The sequence below is a fragment of the Staurois parvus genome, unplaced genomic scaffold, assembly GCF_062004578.1.
Source record: "Staurois parvus isolate SC_StPar_1 unplaced genomic scaffold, SC_StPar_1.0 ptg000155l, whole genome shotgun sequence".
Classification (NCBI taxonomy): Eukaryota; Metazoa; Chordata; class Amphibia; order Anura; family Ranidae; genus Staurois; species Staurois parvus.
The window spans coordinates 28,005,356-28,025,987 of NW_028317951.1; the positions used below are offsets into that span (position 1 = coordinate 28,005,356).

General features: G+C 43.6%; 1 protein-coding gene across 1 annotated transcript in view; it reads right to left on the reverse strand.

The window, feature by feature from the left end:
• Positions 1-304: 304 nt before the first annotated feature.
• The window catches only part of DCUN1D1 (defective in cullin neddylation 1 domain containing 1), a 35,298-nt gene continuing 14,970 nt past the window's right edge, over positions 305-20,632 (reverse strand). Inside the window, exons 3-7 of the mRNA XM_089675577.1 lie at positions 19,258-19,426; positions 17,224-17,354; positions 2,689-2,771; positions 2,088-2,184; positions 305-1,706 (exon numbers count right to left, since the gene is read on the reverse strand). Coding sequence (XP_089531703.1) covers positions 1,627-1,706; positions 2,088-2,184; positions 2,689-2,771; positions 17,224-17,354; positions 19,258-19,426 — 560 coding nt within the window. The 3' untranslated portion in view covers positions 305-1,626. The remainder of the gene's footprint in view (positions 1,707-2,087; positions 2,185-2,688; positions 2,772-17,223; positions 17,355-19,257; positions 19,427-20,632) is intronic.

Genomic DNA, 20,632 nt, shown 5'->3' on the forward strand with positions numbered 1-20,632 from the left:
TGCTTTGCTAATTTTTTTTCCCCATGAAAGTAGAGTTACCTTTTAAGGACTGTCCTCACAGAAAAAGGAGATTATACAGTCAGACTGTAGGATATGCATGTGTGATGAGATTTATTGAGGTAAAACCAACTACTACACCTATATCTTGGTGAACAAGGTTCAAGGGCTGTATTCGGAATCCACACTGCTGATGTGACATTTTGTCCAAAGTGATTTTTTTTTCCATACAATACTTTAAAAGGCTAACAATTTAGATTTTGAACTCATATGAAACCAGGGATGATCAACAACAAAAACGCACAGATTTAGATAAATTAAATGTTATTTTGCATGTCACAAAGAAAATGCAATATCCAATCTTATTTTTCTGATACCTCCAGCTCTTAAAAAAAAAAAACAAACAAAAAGAGAGAAAACTCCACTGGGCGGAACTGCAGAATGTACAGAACCATGGAGGGGTGCAATTATTAAAAGAAATCATACCAAGTTGACAGTAGGACATGTTATGCTATTTGATATTTCAGGCAAAACTTCATTTGGTATTTTTTGACTTCTAATGGTTCATCTTATTTTAAACTTGCAGATATGTACTTTACATGTGCAGGATTATACTACATAGGAATTCACCTTCAATGTTTGCAGATAATCAGTTGGGTCATGAATTTTGTAAAATAAAAAAGGGCATCTGCATGTTGATACAGGGTGACAAGTGTTTTACAAGTGTCGTGAGAGGACAATAGCAAGATGACGCACAGACTGATATGTCAGATTTATCCTTCCTGGAAAAGTACCGGCATTAAAATGAACAAGTTTACAGTCACATACAAATGCTGAACATACAGATAGAAAGAAACCATTCTCAGAGGCGCCAACACAGACCAGCGATGGGCCTCTGACTTGTTTATCAACAGCAAGAAACAGGTGCAACTGGCTTCCATCTTCAGCAGAGGATTCAAAACATACCGTACATGATGTTTACACTTTCACAACACTGGTGGGGTAGGGGATAAATCATAAGAGTTTGATAGTTTTTTTGTTTTTTTTTTGTTTTGTTTTTTAACGTCCTCTACAATCCCAGCAAAACACTTGCTTTGGTATCGACAACGGAGCACTGCCCGCCATGTACGGTGAGATCCAAAACAGATGAGGAGGATGAGGATGATGATGATGAACATTGATTTCTTTGTCTCTTTATGGGAGAACAACAGCACATTATTGGATGAGGTGCTACCTGCATAGTCTCTGGCACTAGCAAAGAGGCATCGCCGGGGCTATGATGAGTTTAGCAGATGAATGTGGCATTTGCTTTATGCAAGTGAACAATCCACAGAATCAATCTAAAATTGATGACAGGATAAACTAGGATGTTCCATAGATATGTGATGAAATCCATGATTTGGAAACATGAAGTGGAAATTGCGCTCCAGGACTAGTAAACAGGCCCAAACCACCAAGAGAATGAAATAGAATATGGTCTTATAAGATGTCTCCAAATGTCTCTTTCAACCCTCCGGAGATGCTGCCAGGGTTGATCTTCAAATCAGTCCAGCCAGAAGAAACTGACTGTGTAATTATCTGTTGTGTTATTTTGTACAGGCTATGTACATTCTATAAGGTTCCTTAGTGCTACACTGTTGTACTTTTTGTCCCTGCAATTTGAGGACGTGCAAATTCCACAAAGTCATCAATGAGAACTGGCCATGCTCCTGTAGAAAAAAGAAAAAAGCGCAGTCAGATGATAAGAAGCAGAAGGTGTAAAAATTTAGAGGCAAAAAAAAAATTCAGTCCATTGCTCACAATCTTATTCCTCTTTTGGTGGTCAAAGTCTTTCACCAAACCAATTCTTATATGCCTGTTACTTACTCTGCCTGTGCGGTCAGCAATGGGGTACCTGGAACTGCTAACTCTGCCAGGTTGTTGAGGCCTAAAAAACCAATCAGCAGGTCCAGGCATTGTCATGTAATGGGGTGCCTACTGCTAAGCAAATAGTATTTTAACTGTCACTGTTTGAGGACTCCAGGCTGCTTTGGATGGCAATTTTAAAGTAGAGAGTACTTTGTTTCCAACAGGGACATGCTAATCCATACCTTCTTCATCATAGTTTGACATATCATCTGCTATCATTGTGCTGAAATCTAGTAGAAGATTCCATGTGTCCTTAGGTATTGATCGTTTATGGTGTTCCTGCAGATAGAAAACAGACATTTTTAGAAGAACGATACTTCAAGACAGCTGTCATAAAGCATACCACACAAATCTGATATTCTATGCGAGGTTCACCAGACTGCCACTCCTGGCCCCTCCAATATGCATGCACTGTGATTAAATGAGCTTAAATCACATTCCATTTACCTATATAACAGTCTTAAAGAAATACAAGTATCTTGATTCAGGAAGATAGTACAAAGAGTGAGATGCCATAACTAAACTCCCATTTACTGAAGTAAACCGATGAAAGGCAACATCTGACCGGCTACTGTTGGTTGTCACACGATGCACACTGATTCTCACCTTACTAAATAAGCCTGAAAATGTTAAACTTTCACAAGGCTACCTCCTATTTCTAACATAGGGAGGTGACCTCATACTGTGCCAGCCGAACTCTGTAAAAGCAGTTGCTAATATTGTAACTAATAATAATTAAATCTGTTAAAAGTGCAAAGTGGGGGAAAAAAAAAGCAATCTTACCAATAAAAACTTGTTCCATAAGTCTAGGAATTTGAAACGTCCATTTAGTACTAAATTCCAGTAGGCAATGGCCATCTCTAAGTCTGAAAAGTGACAGTTGACAGTTTTAACTCAATTTTACAGAGCATTTATTTTGATACGCAAAAGACTACAAAAGCGGACCTATCAGTACCTTTACAAGTGAGTGCAACTATATTCCTATTATTTTCATAATTTGCATCAACGGTATTCAAACCCCAATTCCAAAAAAGTTAGGATGCTGTGTAAAATCTACATAAAAACATGAATGCAGTAATTTGCAAATCTCATAAACCCATATTTTATTCACAAGAGAAAACATGAAATGTTTAACCACTGTACCTCCAGAAGGTTTTATCCTTAATGACCAGGGTATTGTTTTTTCTGTTCAGCACTTTGCTACTTTAACCTTTTTTAAGACCAAGCCAATTCTGACAATTGTTTAGAGTTAAAAGTATTTTTTGCTAGAATAATTACTTAGAACCACCCAAAACGGGACTTCTTTTTACTGTAAAATACCATCATTAATGGATACAGCTTCTCTTCATAAACCATGACCGAACAGGGTTGTATAGCCCACCTACAGGAGTAGGACACTAGGCAGAAAAAAAAAGAAGACTTGGCACCTCCTATTTGGCAGTTCCTTTCTGTGCATACCCCCTATCTGATATAAGCTTTCAGTCAGTCACAAGCAAGTTAAAAAGAGGGGTAGGTGCTGTGTCCATCAGTGAACTCAAGAGAAAGGGATTTTACGGTAATAAAAAATCCCATATTCTCTTATGTTCATGGATGGACACAGCTTCTCTTCATAATCCATGACCAAGCAGGGATGTCCCCAAGCAGTGCCACAACGAGGGGTGGACAAAACAACAAATGGAGAGAAAAACCTAGGCCACATGCCAAACACTCTGAACCACCCCAAAGGGTGTCTGAGAATTCAAACAGCCATCTGCAAAATGTTGTAGCAAAAACAAGAATCCGAGGATGCCAACACATGAACTTTATAAAAATTAGCAAACAAGTGAACAGACTATTAAGTCACCGTTTGAAGACTTGAAAAAACAGACACCCATGTTGGAAAGCCCAGGAGTAACTGCCCTGGTGGAGTGTGTCATAACAAGGAAAGAAGGTTCCCACCCCATAATGGCATTTTCCTGCACAATCGTCTGCCGAATCCAACGGGAAAAGGTGGCTTGAACCATGTCCAAAGGGTGCAAGGCCACCTCCTCAGGGCATGTTGGCCGGGGCCACAGAGAAAGAAGAACAATGACCTTTTTCAAGTGAAAATCTGACAAAACCATCGGTAGACAAATCAGATAAGGTGGCTTAAAGGGCAACACCACAACTCAGACACCCTTCGCATGATAGGGACTAGGAAGGCAACATTTTGGAGCAAGCATAAGCAAGAGAACATCCCAGATGCTCTCAAAGATAGGTTTCTGAAGAACCGACAGTACCAAATTCAAGTCCCAAGGTGGCAACGGGAAATGCATGAAAATCCCCTTGAATGAAAGTACAGACCAAAGAGCACGTGGCCAAGGGAAGCTGAAAGAAAACCACCAGTGAAGACACTTGACCTCTGACAATGCTCAAAACTTCTGGTCTACGCCTCCTTGCAGAAAGGCCAACAGCCGAGCCATTGAGAAGGAGTGAGGATGGAAACCCAGAGCTTTGCACCAAATGATACAGGTTTAGCAGGTGCGATGATAAATCCTCTAGGAGGTAGACTTAAAAGCCTTCAACAGAGTCAGGGTCACCGAAGCAGACAACCCCTTATCCTTCAGAACTTGGATCAAGGTGAGTGGTCCCTACACCCGGAGGTGTTCCATCGACTATGTAGCTGATAAAGCCAACAGTGGTAAAGCAGGGTGGAACACTGCCCTTGGGACAGAAGGTCCTCTTGAAGAGGTTGTGCCAGGAAGCATCTGCCACCAACCGGACTACGTTGGCGTACCACAAATCCTGTCCAGAGCCACCAGGATCCTTTCGGTTGCTATCCTGCGCAACAGGCGAGATATGAAGGGGGGTGGAAAGGCGTAGATGAGATAGTATTGATCCCATGACACCACTAGCACACCCGGTTCATCCGCCAGAGGATCCAATGGTCTCGCCAGGTACCTGCTGGTTGAGGTGGGACGCTAGGAGATCCACATCCAGCGTCCCCCAGTGAAGACAGAGTCCATTGAACACCTGGTGTAGGGACCACTCGTCTTGATCTAGTGGTCCGCTTGCCAGTTTTCGACACCTGGAGCATGTATGGCGGACAGAGTCTGAACGAACCTTTCCGCTCATCGCAGGATAGGAGACTCTCACAGAGCCGCCAATGCACTACTTGTGCCTCCCAGATGAGCGACACATGCCACCACGATGGTTTTGTCCAACTGGTTCCTGGTCAGTAGACACTTTAGACCAGAGGTGTCAAACTCCATTTCATCACGGGCCGTATCAGCATTATGGCTGCCCTCAAATGGCCAGTTGTATCTGTGAGACTAGATGTCCAGAGCACCCCACCCCCCATTACATCAGATGTCAAAAATCCCCATCCTCCCTAACATCACAGTGCACCCCCTTTGGGGGCAGAGCTGGGAAGCAGAAAGTGCAGGGTCTGGAGGAGGACTAGAGGAGGAGTGGAGTCAGTTACCAGAGTCTACTCAATGCTGAGACCAGGGGAGGCAGAGGTGAGTAGGTACTGCAGCTGCACTGAGAGGTGCAGCATCTGGAGGAGGAGTTAGGTCCTCCTCTATGCTGCTGACACAAGGTGGGGGCAGAAACAAGGGGTACTGTAGCTGCAGGAGAGGTGCAAGGGCCACATGAAAATGGCCTGGAGGGCCAGATTCGGCCCACGGTCCTTGCATTTGACACCTGTGCTTTAGAGGATCTGTCCAATGCGTCAGTGAAAACCCGATTGCCCGAAGCAACAAGATATTGATGGGCAGGTGTGCTTCCTCTGGAGTCCAGCGACCCCAAGTCGAGTCCAATCCCAGGACTCCTCCCCAACCTGACAGGCTAGCATCTGTCGTGAACCAGAGTCCAGTGAAGGAGAAGAAAGGACTTACCATTCAGGAGGGCTGAAGACCATAACTACCAGAGGAGGGAGGCCCTCGATCGCTCCAGATGAATCCGAACGTCCAAGGCAGTGGGAGACCTGTTCTTGTTGGACAAGAGATCCTTCTGCAGTGTTCTCGTATGGAACGGTGCGTACAGAATTGCCTTGAAGATAGCCACCATCAGGCCTAAAACCTGCAAGCAAAAACACAGGGAGGGGGCTACAGACTGGAGCTTCCACAGTTTGTCCAGTGGAAGGAACACCTTGGCCCACCCCGAAATCAAGGCTCAGACCCAGATACTCCAGGTGCTTGGATGGGGTCAACACAGACTTCCTGAGGTTCAGTATCCAGCCAAAGTCCTGGAGGGAAAGCACTGTGATCTCCACGCTGTCCAACAGAGATGAACGATTCTATACTCGCAGGAGTAAGTCGTCCAGGTGACAGGTCAGAGCGATCCCCCATTGTCTCAGCAAGGCCAGGACCAGGGCCAAGACCTTAAAAACACATAGGAAGCAGAATCTATATAGAAGGGCAGCGCTACAAATTGATAATGTGTGTCCCCGATAGCAAAGCATAGGAAACCTTAATCTCCCTTGCAGATGGGAATGTGCAGGTAAGCGTCCTTGAAGTCTATGGATGCCAGAAAATTCCCCTTGCAAAAGGGGAGAACCCCGAGTGAACCAATTTCCTCTTGAAGGCATTCAGGGTCTTGAAAGCCAGGACAAGGCAAAGTCCGACCGTCTTGGGGACTGAACAGATTGGAAGAAAATCCCCAAAACTGCCCTGACTCAGGCACTAGGGAGTGAGGGAAGTCCAAGGGCCTGGAAATCAGCGGAGGCAACCGCCCACCAAAGATAGCAGTGGGGGCAAACCTTCATGCCAAGGAGAACTTAAAGAAGGGCTTCTGAGGCCAGAGACACTTGGTGCCACCTAAGGGTGTCCTCAACAGGTTTAGAGCAGTTTGGCAAGGGCCCAGGGGAATGAGTGGTTCCTTTCACTATTTGGCCCGGGGGGTACCTTTTCCACCTATAAGATTCTCGATTATATCATCCAGCGTAGCCCCAAACATCCGGTCTCCCTGGAAGGGCAGGATCGCCAGGCCTTCTTTGGTAGTCTGGTTAGCCGAGCAACATTTGAAACAAAGGACCCACCTCAGAACCACCATCGAAATGGGAAGTTTGGATAGAAATGGGGCACATCCTGAGACATGTCACAAATGTACTGCAGAACCTGGACCAATTGATCCGCAAGTTCCACATACACTTGGGGCATTTGGCTGAAAGTCAAGGTTTGTTGCAAAACTTTGCCCCATGCAGTCAGCGTCTAAGATACCAGGGCCCTGGCCAACACAGGCCGGAGCTGATACAGCAATTGTGAATATCGATCGACCAGGCTAATGCCTCTTCCCTGCGATCTGCAGAATTCTTAAAGGAGAGAGATTCCTCAGCCGGGATCACCATGCCCTTATTAAGCCAGTTGTTATGGTTGGTACCCTGGACGCAGCCTCTGGGTTCCCTCACTCATTGTGCCAGTAGCTGTATCTCAGGAGCTGACACTCAGCATGCCAAAGAGCTGCTCTGGCCCACGTAGAAGGCCAGTCCCAAGAGTTAACTGCTGATAAGGAAGGGGAAGCCCCCTGTCCTTGAAGATACTGGTGGACCTCCACTGCGTGAGACTAGGTGGTTATTCACCCAAGGGCACAGATAGGACTCTCCGACGCACAAAGTGCAGTTGTTACCAAAGGGAAAACTCAATGCAGCTCCCTGATGCCAAAGACGGAGGGTGGGTAGGGTACAGGAGCCCAGGCCTGTCAGAGGGGGGAGAACCCTATAGAGACTGACCACCCCAGGGAGTATCCGCGCCCCACACCACATCCATTGAGGGAGGGGGTCAGCTACTTACCAATCAAGCAGAGCATGCGGGTAAAGCTCCAATGACAGATCCTTCTCTGAAATGAAGTGACAGACTATAGGCGCTCGGTCATATGCGTCCCCGCGAGACATTTAGCTTGATGGTCACCCTGGCCAGAATAGGGCATAGTCGTGGCCAACCGAGCGTGGAGTTAGTGTTCTGTGTGGGTGTGCTGGTCAGACTGCGGTGACCACTGGATCTAGATTATCCAGCCCATTTTTCAAAATCGACTATGAAAAAGGAAAAAAAAAAAAAAAAAAAAAAAAAAAAAAGAAGGATGTGGGACTACAACTACCAGCAGAAAAATCCATACTCCTGAAGACACTAAGCAGAAATGACTGGAGGCCTATAGCAGAGAGGAGATTTTATGCCCAGAGAGGACTGCCCATAGGAGGTGCAGAGTCTTACTTTCTGCCTAGTGTCCTACTTTTATAGGCAGAGGTATAAAACGCTGCTTGGTCATGGATTAGGAAGAGAAGCTGTGTCAGTCAATAAACGTAACAGAAACTATATATTTTTTAAACAGAGGCCCTAGAGAATAAAATGGTGGGTGCTGCAATATTTTGTGTCGCACAGTATTTCCACCGGGGTTTTGCAAATGCATTTTCTTTAAATACACGTTAATAAATTTTAAATCAGGGCTTAATAAATTTGCTTTTCTAGGAGCCAGCTAAAAAAGTTAGGAGCCAGGTGGGAGGGCAGCGGAACAAGAGGGGACAGCGTCACAGGAGGGGGGCAGCATCATGGAAGAGAAGCAGTGGGCCAGCGTCAGAGGAGGGGGGTAGGGAGACAAGTGGTGAATGGGGAGACAGGTGGGGGCAGTGAAGTGGAGCAGTGGGCCAGGAGAGGGCAGCCTCACAGAAGGGAGAGCAGGGAGACTAGTGGGGGACATGGAGATAGGTGGGAGGTAATGTCACGGGAGGGCAGTGGGCTAGGTTGGGCAGCATCACAGGAGGAGGGCAGCGTCAAAACGGAGGGCAACCGGCTAAGTGGGGGGTAGCAGGACAGGAGGGGGGCAGAGTCACAAGAGGGGGAGCAGGGAGACAGGTGGGGGGGAGCATCACAGGAGGGAGGGCAGTGGGGTAGGTGGGGGCAGCGTCACAGAAGGAGGGCAGCAGGACTGGTGGCGGGCAGCGTCAAAGGAGGTGGGTAGGGAGACAGGTAAGGGGCAGTGTCACAAGAGGGAGGGCAGCGTCACAGGTGGGGGGCAGCCTCACAGGTGAGGGGCAGTGTCACAAGAGGGAGGAAAAGGAACACAAGGGGGCACCTCTATGTGCAGTATTAAAAATGTAATGAACAATAAATATTGCACTCATGCAATACTTATGATTCATTAAATTGTTTTAATACTGCACTTAGAGGCGCCCCCTTGTGATCCTTTTCGTTCTTACAGAGATATATTCCAGTGTCTCGGTGGAGCTGCCCATAGGTGCTTTTTATGGATTTTATGATTGTGACATGGACTAAATGGACTCAATACTATTCTATTGTTAACTATTTGCATTCCACACCGTTTTTTACTTTACGTTTGTGCCATATGCCATTTCTATATCTGTCACAAGAGGGAGGGCAGCATCACAGGTGGGGGGCAGCATAACAGGTGGAGGGTAGGGAGACAAGTGAGGGGCAGTGTCATAAGAGGGAGGGCAGTGTCATAGGTGGGGTGCAGCGCCACAGGAAGGGGACAGCATCACAGAAGAGGGGGGTAAGGAGACAGGTGAGGGGCAGAGTCACAAGAGGGGGGGCCAGGGGACAGGCGGGGGGCAGTGTCACAGGAGTGGGGCAGCGGGACAGGAGGCGGGCTCTCACCTGTCCAGCTGTGGCTCCTCCAGATGGTGTCAATGGAGAGGATCTTGTGCCAGAAGGGGTAGCTTGGTTGTTGTGGGTTGGTGGGGAGGTCGGCGCCATGCTGGAGGTGGGGCTCTCTGCTGTCACACAGGTGGCGGGACTTGGTGTTTCCGATGACTCCGGTCCTCCAGTGGGGAGCACCGCCGCAGTTAAAGGCAGAACTGACAGGCATCGGTGTGCGGCGGGACGCCCTCGGAGCATTCGTCCAGTGGTGTGGATGGGTGGTCAGTGTAGGAGGCCATGTCCTCCGCTCCATGGGCTCTCCGGTAGGGGTGGCTGTGTGGTGGGGCCTGCGGTGTATTCCGGAGGGGAACGCGGCTTTTGTGGGGCTGTCCAGGACTCTGTGCTTCACCTGGACTCACAGAGAAGGATGAAGGAGACTCCAAGGGTCCCGATGTAGCAGCAGGATGAGTATACCATGAAAATCGGTACCCCCTGAAGCAACTTCAGTGATCGGCTTTTCGTGCATTAAACCGGCACATGCGCAGTTGCTTCAGGGAAAATCGATTTTCATGGGACACTCCTCCTGCCACTTCACCAAAATCCTGGGCTGGGCTCCACTCTATGGTGCAGGGATGTGGGGTAGGGGAGCACGGGGCAATGTGGGCTAGTGGGGAGCCCAGGTGCCAGGATGCAGATTCTGGTCGCCAAGGAATTGTCAAGCCTTGTTTTAAAAAGATACCTAACATGTCAAGCTTTAAAATTGCGCATGCTCCTGGAATGGCGACAAACTATGGTACTTTAAAATCTCCATAAAGGAAGTTTTAAAAGCCTTTACAGTTTACCAGTTTAGAATTACACAGGAGGTCTGGTGCTAGAATTATTGCTCTAGCTATAACGTTCACGACGATACCTCACGTCTGGTGCAAACACAGTTTACATAACCTTGTGTGATCTACATATGTGTTCACATTTGCTCGAGAAAAGGGGTGGTGGGAGCACTTTAAAAAAATTTTCATTTTTACTTTATTCAACTTTTACACTGTCCCTTTAACCACTTCTAGTCTGGGCACTTTTACCCCCCTTCCTGTCCAGGCCAATTTTCAGCTTTCAGCGAGGTCACATTTTGAATGACAATTGAGCGGTCATGCAACACTGTACCCATATGAATCTTTTAGCATTTTTTTGAGACAGATAAAACTTTATTCTGATGGTATTTATTCACCACTGGGATTTTTTTTTTTTTTGCTATATAAATGAAAAATGTCCAAAAATGTAGAAAAAGTGTTTTTCTTATAAAATTTTGCTAATAATCTTTTTTCATAAATCTTGGACAAAATGTAATCAGCTTTTTAGTAAATGAAAAAAATAACCCAAAATTAGTTTATAATCAAAAATTGTAATTTTTTAAAATTTTCTTTTACATTTTTATGGTTTTTTTTTAACATACCATGGTGACACTGACTTGTGGGGGGTGATGAAGATTTTTTTTATACTGATTGATTTTACACCCATAAAGGCTGTAAAAGCAATCATTTCTCCTCTCTGACTGCATTCTTGCAGCTATTGATAAGTATTGTGAGAGCTGTGATTGGTCACAGCTTGTCATATGGTACAAAGCTGTTGTGAATAGACTTGTACCATGTGATCTCTGTGATCATTCACAGATTTCATACGTAGTAAGCAATGACCTCAGAAGAGACATCTTGCTTACTACTATTCATGTGATCACTGATTGGCCAATCAGTGATCACATGATCGGGACCTCACACAGAGGTCCCGTACAGCGATCAGTGCTCCCTGGGAGCGCGCACAAGCTGAAAATGCAAGCGCAGTTTATGAACGGCAACCCACTCCTGCACTGGTCCCGTCCGGCCATTTATGTACATGGGCCGGACAGGAAGTGGTTAAGTACTTGCACTCCAGAGGATTTACCCCTATTCCTGACCAGGCCATTTTTTGCAATACTGTGCTTCATTACTTTGACAATTTCGCATTCATGCAACGCTGTACATAAATTAAATTTATGCCCTATTTTCCCATAAATTGCGGTATAAAAAAAAAAAAAAGACCAACAATTTTTACTTTTTGCTATAAAACATATCGTTAAAAAAAAAATCAAAATTTCATCATAAACGTAGGCCAAAATTTATTCTTTTACATGTCTTTGCTAAAAAAAAAAAATCCCAATACACGTAAATTAATTGGTTTACGTGAAAGTTATAGCAGCTACAAATGGCGGTATGTATATTGGAATTTTTGTTTTAATTTTTTTTTCATACTAGTAATGGCATCAATCAGTGACTTATAGGGGGATTGAGGGACTGCAGCGGGCATTCTGACACTGGGTGGGAACTAACTGCCACTGACATCCCAATAACACTAATACAGTGATCAGTGCTAATAAAAAGAACTGACACTGTACTAATGACAATGGACAGGAAGAGGTTAACATCTGGGGCGATCAAAGGGTTAACTGTGTGCTGTTTAACATAATGTGCCGTGTGTGTTTCACAAAGTAAACATGCTGTTGTGTATTTCTCTGTTACTGCTGGTAGAAGAGAGACCTGTGTTATTTACACACAGGTCTCTCCCCTGTCAGTGTTAGTTGGCGATCGCCAGGTGCCGGTAGGGAATCTCCGGCAGGGACCCAGTGATTGACATCTGTAGCCGCTAATGGTGGCGTGCGCACTTCCTACCAGGAAATGCAAATCAAGTATATATATGTGATTTTGAACACCCCTGTAGCAGTATTTCCACTATAGGGTGACAGGGAAACGTTTTTTTATTTTAAACATCCCTTGTTAGGCAGTTACAGGTTCTCTTTACTGAGACATATAGGGTCTACTATTAGACCCCAGATCTCTCCTCTGCCCTTGAAAGCGTCGGATCAAACTCCAATGGGTTCAATCCTGAAGCTTTCCCTTGCCGGGCATGGCAAACAAACGGCTAAAACCAGAAGTGACGAAATACTCGGCACTTCCAGTTTCCGGTCCCCTAGCTGCTCTATGGTAAGCTGGCAGAACTGCCATCCTCAGCCCAGGGTCACCGCCCCCCAACCCACCCACTAGTAAAAGCAATCCAGTCGCTAATTATCTACTGTCTTTTACAAGAAAGAAGTGCCCACAGAAAAATACAATACCAAGATGATGCCTGTAGTGCGGGCATCATCCCAGTATACTATCTCAAACCCACAACGTATATGTAGTTCATTTGACTGGCAATTGCACGGTCATGCAACACTGTACCCAAATTACATTTATATCATTTGTTTCACACCAATAGAGCTTTCTTTTGGTGGTATTTGATCACCACTGTTTTTTTATTATGTAAATTAAAAAAAGACCAAAAATTTTTAAAACAAATAAATTTTCTTCGGTTATAAAACATATCCAATAAAATCAAATGTCTTCATAAATTTAGGCCAAAATGTATTCTGCTACATGTCTTTAGTAAAACCCAAACTTTATTTTTGGGGACACTATTATAGTTCTGATCATGATCAAGATACTGATCCGCACAGACACTGTACTACTAATGGCGTTGATCAGCAACCTATAGTGCGACTGTGATAGTGTGGTGGTCAGTCTGGCACTGACTGACACTTGCAGGGAGGGACACTAACTGACAAACGTTGCTAGTGACACTAATACAGTGATAATACTGTACATTGTACTTATGACTCTGGCTGGGAAGGTGTTAACATCAAGGGCAATGAAGGGGTTAACTGTGTGCCTAACAATTATACTGTGTGCTGCTTTTACTAGCAGATCTGGCTATTTTTTCTCCCTGCTTTTCAGGGAGAAAAAAAAAGCCAGATCACTTTTCTGTGTGTTTGTAAACACAGAACTTTGTGCTGTGATTGGTCACAGCTGATCAGCAGGTTTCAGACACAATTATTGGCTGAAACCTGCTGACAAACTTGTTCGGTTTCCAATGACAGTAGAGTAGCATGGGTGCCCAAAAACCAGGAAGCCCACCATGACATATGGGTACATCGCTGTGCCACCTGCTCAGTGTGGGCGGGCGGCAAGTGGTTAAATGTACCATCTTAAGAAAAAAATACGGTCATTTTGAAATTGATGACAGCAACACGTCTCAGAAAAGTTGGGACAGGGCCATGTTTACCATGGTATAGCATCTCCTCTTCTTTTAGGCCCCCTTCACATGAGCAGAGCGATCGGGTAACCCTGTCAGCTTTTTAGGCAGACCCTACATTCTTCAATATGGAGCAGCAGGCATAAACATGTGTGTCCGTTTACACCCACCTACATCCAATCTGCTAAAAACAGATAAATGGGGATTGTTCCCCGTCATTCTAGCAGATCGGATGGCAGTCAGGTGTAAACCGACAGGCTGTTTGTTTACATCTGATCTCTCAAAGGAGAGCGGGCTGTATCCGTGTCCACTCTGCATAAGCAGAGCGGACATTAATTAGCCATCCACCTGTTCAGCGGACAGATCCTCTGATGAGCAAGCGGACTCCCCCTGGAGTTTGCCCCGTGTGAAAGGGACCTTAACCTCTTAATGCCAGCCGAACGCAAATGTGCGGCCTCCCGGCGTCTGGGCCTAGACGTTGAGCGTCCGCACATTTGCGTTCTATTAAAAAAAGACATATGTGTTGAGAGCGCGCGCCCTGCGCGCTCCCAGCACACGTCTGGTACTCACGGAAAGGTCCCAATCTCCTCTTTCGATCGGGACCTTTCCAGATCATGTGACCGCCATGACGGCGTGTCACATGACCCTAAACCCCGCCCCGCCTCCCAGCTTCTGAAACCCTTAAAGGGTTGGGAGGTGCCGGTGCGAAGGGGTTAAAACACTCTGTAAACATCTGGGAACACTCTGTAAACATCTGGGAACTTAGGAAAACAGTTTCTGGAGTTTTGGAAGAGGAATGTTGAATTCTAACTGCTCAACGGTCCTGGGTCTTACTTGTAGTATTTTTTTGTTTCAAGGTGCACCAAACATTTTCAATTGGTGAAAGGTCTGGGCTGAAGCCATGCTGTTGTCATACACATGCAGTATGCGGTTTAGGATTACCCTGCTGAAATATGTGAGGCCTTTCAGCCCCTTTAACCGGAGGATGCACTGCCAATGATTGCCAAAAAGAAAGTTGAATTTTCATTCATCTAACCACAGAACAGTTTTCCACTATGCAACAGACCATTTTAAATGAGCTTTGACCTCGAGAAGGTCAAAGATATGTGCACGATAGAACTTTACCTTGCATTTTTGGATGGCACAGCAAACTGTGGTCACAAACAGTGATTTTTGGAAGTATTCCTGAGCCCATGCAATGATGTCAATCACTTAATCATGCCAATTTTTAATGCAGTGCAATATTGCACTTCGGCCTTATCACATGCCTGATGAAAGGGTGCTGTGTGGCTCTGAAATGTTGCTATATTCTACTATGTTGTGATCATACAATAAAATGGTGTAATCGCTTATGGCATTCCCTGGTGTGCTAGTGACAAATCTCTTGCTTTGAAGTCTTGCCAGTCTCAATCCAGTGGTCGCTACAGCACCCATGCACTCACAGCCACATTTAGACCATGTACGGTGGGAATATTGCTCTCGGCGTTCTACCTTAAGCACAGAGATTTCTCTAGATTCTCAGAACGTTTTGATATTATGTACTGTAGATGATAATATATTAAGTCTTTGTAAGTTTACGTTGAGGAATATTATTCTGAAATTGTTCAATTTTTCGACACAGTTTTCAAAGATTGGTGAACCTCTTCCCATCTTTACTCCTGAGACACTAACGCTCTAAGATGCTCGTTTTATACCCAATCATGTTACTGACCTGTTGCCAATTAATCCAATTAGTTGGAAAATGTTCCAGCTCTTCCTTGTTAGTACCATTGTTCCCGCTTTTCCTTTTTAGTACCACTTACTTTGTCAGCTTTTTATTGCCCAGTCCAAACCTTTTCGCAACGTGTTACTGCCATCAATTTCAAAATGACCTTATTTTTTTCTTAAAATGGTACATTTTACGCAGTTTAAACATTTGATATGTTTTCTATTGTGAATAAAATATGAGTTTATGAGATTTTCAAATCATTGCATTCTGTTTTTGTGTAAATTTTACACAGCATTCCAACTTTTTTGGAATTGAGACTGTATATTACAAAAAAAAAAAAAAGGTATATTTTTATTACAGTTCAGTGACTGAATTTAACAGGAGCATACTCAGAGAATATCCTTATTGATCTGTAGCAGGCAGAGTCAAGCATTTTCTTTTCCCTCCCTTAGTGATCATTCTGTTCTGTCTTGTCACCAAGTAGCTGAGTCATGTGAGACTAAAGAATTTTACACTTGCAGGGTGAAAGGCAGCAGAGGGACAGACCGGTGTGTTTAATGGAATCTTACACTGGCTGGTCACAGGCATAGGCTAAGCGCTATGAGAAATTAACATCTTCATTATAAACATATATTATCTGATACTTTAAATTACTGCCAATTTATATTTTGCGTTTGCAGCACAGGACATGGCAAACTGAATCAAATCCAGAACTAACCACATTGCCCTGCAGCTGCACAGTTCTTTCAGTAGCAAACGCAATCCCTTACTGCATAATATTTCTCTTTTACGATTATAAAATATATAATAGAAAAATAATAAAATATTTAAAAACATGTACTCTAGCTCCTTCATAAAACTGTTATATAAAAAAAAAAGCTGTTCAAACATTCAATAGTTGTTACACTTTGCCAATTTCAAGTCAAGGACTAGAAGGTACAGCAAAAAACATTAAAGTGGTATTAAACCTAAAGGCAAACACTTGCTATATTGCAGCTTACCAATTCTTAGATGTGATGGCTGCATTAGTTATCTTTTTGGGGGGGTTTTCGTGCTTTTATTTTCATCTGGTGATCCAGCCATGAAGTCTGTTGTTTTTCCAACAGAACAAGCTCTCCTGCAAGTGTATCAGTTAAAAGTGCTCAGACAAACCATTTACCACTAACAGGGGTGCTTACAATGATCAGTTTTTAATTATTCATGTAAATGACCCTCCCTTTTAGGTTGTAAGCTCTGATTCCTCCTGTATTGAGTTGTATTGTAACTACCATTTGCCCTCATGTTGTAAAACACTGTGCAAACTGTTGGCGCTATATAAATCCTGAATATGAATATTATTATTATTATTATTATTAATAATGTAAAACCTTTATCCCAAAAGAAAAAACTGTTGCTGTAACTGCTTGCGTTACTGCAGTGTGAGCTGGAGATTGGTTTAACTTTTTTAGTGTATCTAAATCTGCTAATACATCTAACACTACCCTCCCCCCAGATTAACAATACTGATGTTTGCTGTGCCTCCGGTTCTCCTTGTTCCAGAATGAAGGCATTCGTAATACAGGAGATGTGTTTCACCAGGTGAAAACAGAGGAGAAAAAGCCTAAAAAAAATAGGACTTATGCAGCTACCACATCTAACGATTGGAAAGATGCAACATATTACATTTTTGGTTTGGGGTTTAATACCACTTTAATGGAGGCAGTGATTTGTAGCCACAAACTGTAGATCTTAATGGCTTGCCAAAACAGAAATGCTGCTTTACACAATTACTATTCATAACTATAAATGTGCATGCCTATACATGGGAAAATATATATACTTTGCATCTCACCTCTGCTTTTGCAGCAATAACCAGTTTTCAAGATTAATTTCAAAATGGGTCTTTTAAAAATAAAAATTAAAAAAGAATTGCCAAAAAGGTATTTGTGTGCTGTGTCTCTAATCATAGCAGTTATTTCAACATACCTAGACCTTTTTGGCCTGGATTTTTTGCAAAGTTGAATGTAAACTGATAAAAATCCTTAAACCTTCCTGGCTCTTTTAATTCTTGTTCCATTTTCGGTAGCTGTGCTTTTAATTTTTCTATGCTGTCGCACCTGAGAAGGATCCGTACAGAAACAAAACAAGAAAAGCATTAGATCTAATTCCTAAAATATCCTACAAAGCGCCATGTGATCCAAATGTCCTCATTGACACAAGCAGAAAGTTACAAATAAAAACATGTTGTGGCATTTAACATATGGTGGAATGTGGCTACAGCGAAAATCAACTCCATATGAATGTCTTCATTAACAATATGGCAGCAACATTAATTGGATTTGTAACAGACACCACAATACAAGCTACAAATATTGATATTACTGCTGAACTCCACAGAAAAACTCCAGGCAATTATACATTAAAAACAAATAGTTAAAGTGTGTCTAAAACCAATCTGTTTTCCTTTTTTTTTGGAGTAGGTAGGGTTTAGAACCTCAGGTTTGATTACGGTCTGTGTCCTGGTGACCACAGTCACCAAAACTGAAAGCAAAGCAAAATCCAAAATTATCCCTAGAGCAGGAATAAGAGGGAAATCATCCAATGGGGAAACTTGTTCTGCAGAAATTTCCCTCACTTTGGAGAGATTTTCTTTCACTTTCTGATGAGACTACAGCATCCCGAACACTGCTTCCGTATATGGGGGAAAAATATTGGTAGGGTTCCTCTTTATTCCCTCCATTCCTCTTACCCACATGATGTCACCATCCACCAGGGCTCTACAAACCCCAGGCGCCAGGTTGCCATGGCAACTAGAAACTGTGTCCTGGCACCTGGGTTCACACATATGTGTACTGAAATGGTAATGTCACTTTGGTTTCTGTACAGGTGTGATTTTGCTGACTCTTTCGCTCTTTCTCCACAATTGTCCCCCATTGACTTCAATGCAAAAACACCTCCCACTGACTTCATAAGCAGAAACCCTGTCAATAGCAATCCTATGTGAACACTTATCTACGCATGCCACTATCATTTGCAAGTCTGGAACGCACTGCTACAAACTTTTCGTGATGGCACTCAAAATGCAATGTGTGTGCATCTCACCTGTGTGAGCCACCTCAATAAGAAAACATAATATCTAGCCTGTCATGCGAATCTGTGAGTTTGAAAATGCACCAGAATCGCATATGTGCGAACCAGGGCAACTCCATTTACACCTGGGCGTTTTGAGATCACGGCAGAGCTGCGATCTCAAAATGCAGGTTCAGGTGTCAATATGTTCAATGGCACCTAAAATGTGATGCAGTTTTGCTGTGATGGCAAATTGCATCACATGAAGCTTTTTACTAAAAGTTGCCATGCCCTGGCGCTGACAACCCATGCCGCAGTAAAAGAAAAAAAAACAACAGCCTCTTAACTTTTTTAGCTGGCTCCTAGAGCAAATTTGTCAAGCCCTGTCATCCACTTTTTTTTCTTGTGTGTGACTCCTTTAGATACTCTAGCAGCCGGTCATATAAACCATGCTTTTTGTGGTACCAACTATCCAATAATACTAGCAGGGACATGTTTGAGTGACCATGGTACTGTTATATTTTATCTCTTATTGATCGAGAACTCTGTAAGCAGCAGAAATCCTTCAAATGTTTGCCTTCTCTCTCTCATTTACATAACATGTAAATATAAAGCAGTCTAGCTGTAAATTGCAAATCAGATACAGCTGAGAACAGAGCCACAATGATCCAAGCATTTCCTACTATTGGGAGTCCATGGGGCTTGTTGAAGTGAGTGCTTATGAAAATAATTGAAGGAAAAAAAGTGGAAGTGGAAAAAGTGGAAAAGTGGGAAAATTAGGAGGCACTCTAACAGTATTACAGTGCTATTTGCTGACAGACATCATTGAGGAAATTCAATTTCCAGTTATGCACAATTACTTGGAAAACATACATTTACATCAATATTTGTGTGATTTTCCTTAAATGAATTAAAACACAAAAGTGAATAAACGGTGTATGTACAACTTACCCTAATTCTATCATTCCATCCATAAATTCCTGCTTGGAAAATTCACACTGTGTGGCTGCTCTGAATTTCCATGCAATAATTAGCACACTGACACTGGCCGGGTCAAGCGCTAAATCATCACAAAACTGTTGGATGCCATCTATTCCAATTTTATTTTCATCCTGAGGGTCTGCATAGGAAATAAAAATCAGCATGCTCAGACATCAAAAGGGACAGCCGGGAGAAAGAATGGATTGGGCTGAGTATTCAGCTTGTCTGTGTGGATGATTCTTATGCAATGCTCAGAGAAACTGCTAAGCATGATAAAAAAACCATGACATATTTAGTATGGCAGCACTGATGACGTTCAACATGCAGGCACCATAGCAATCAGTTGGAGCAATCATACAAGCGGAAGAAGAACTAAGTGTCTGCTATGAATTACTGAATACAATGCCCAGTTAGGTGTGTGCTTAGGCAACATCACATAACTGTGTTCTCTATCCAAGAAGGGAACTATATGTGCAAACCCGCAGTATAGATACATGTCTAACTTCAGTAAGTCATCAATACATGCTGGTTCTGGGTCAGTGACACTATCCTCAGCAAAGCTGAATACTCTGCCTTAATGGCAGCACGCATTCAACCCTCTCTGAAGTTAGCTGTATTTTTAGAACATGAGCCAAGTTTAAATACCAGCCAGATTAAAGGGGAGCCTAATGTAATATACCTAAGGCCTTAGTCACACAGGTGCTGAGACAGGTAGTCTGTAAATGGGCCGCGTGTTTATGCATCTTGAGCCGCCAGGTGCTGCATGCAAGAAGCCCCTGTAAGTGTATGGGGATACAGCAGCTGCACAGGCACAGCTGCTTTTCCCAATCTGACAGGCATGTGGATAAGAGTGCCCCCAAATGCAGACAGAGGGGTTTATTTACTAAAGCTGGAGAGTCCAAAAACAGCCTCACTTCTGCATAGAGACCAATCAGCGTTCAGCTTTATTGCCAAAGCTGAATTGAACAAGTTGAGGTTACAAGCTGATTGGTTTCTATGCAGAAGTAAGCCTGACTTTGCACTCTGCAGCTTTAGTAAATAAACCCCAGTGAGTGTTTGGGGCTGCTCACTGGCACACCCGTAAAACTGGAATGTGCGGCTGTATCTGTTCAGCCACTGTACCCCTATACAATTACATGGGCTGCCTGCATGCAACACCTGGCAGCTCAAGGCACAAACACACAGCCCATTCAAGAACTACAGGTGGCAGCACCCATATGAAAGAGACCTAATATAAATTGCTGGACTGCACATACTAGTCATGTAAAAGGTGGTGCAGGTTTTTTTTAAAATCAGACTTTATTTTTGTGAGATGTTTTTATAGAGTTTAGTAAACATTAAAGTA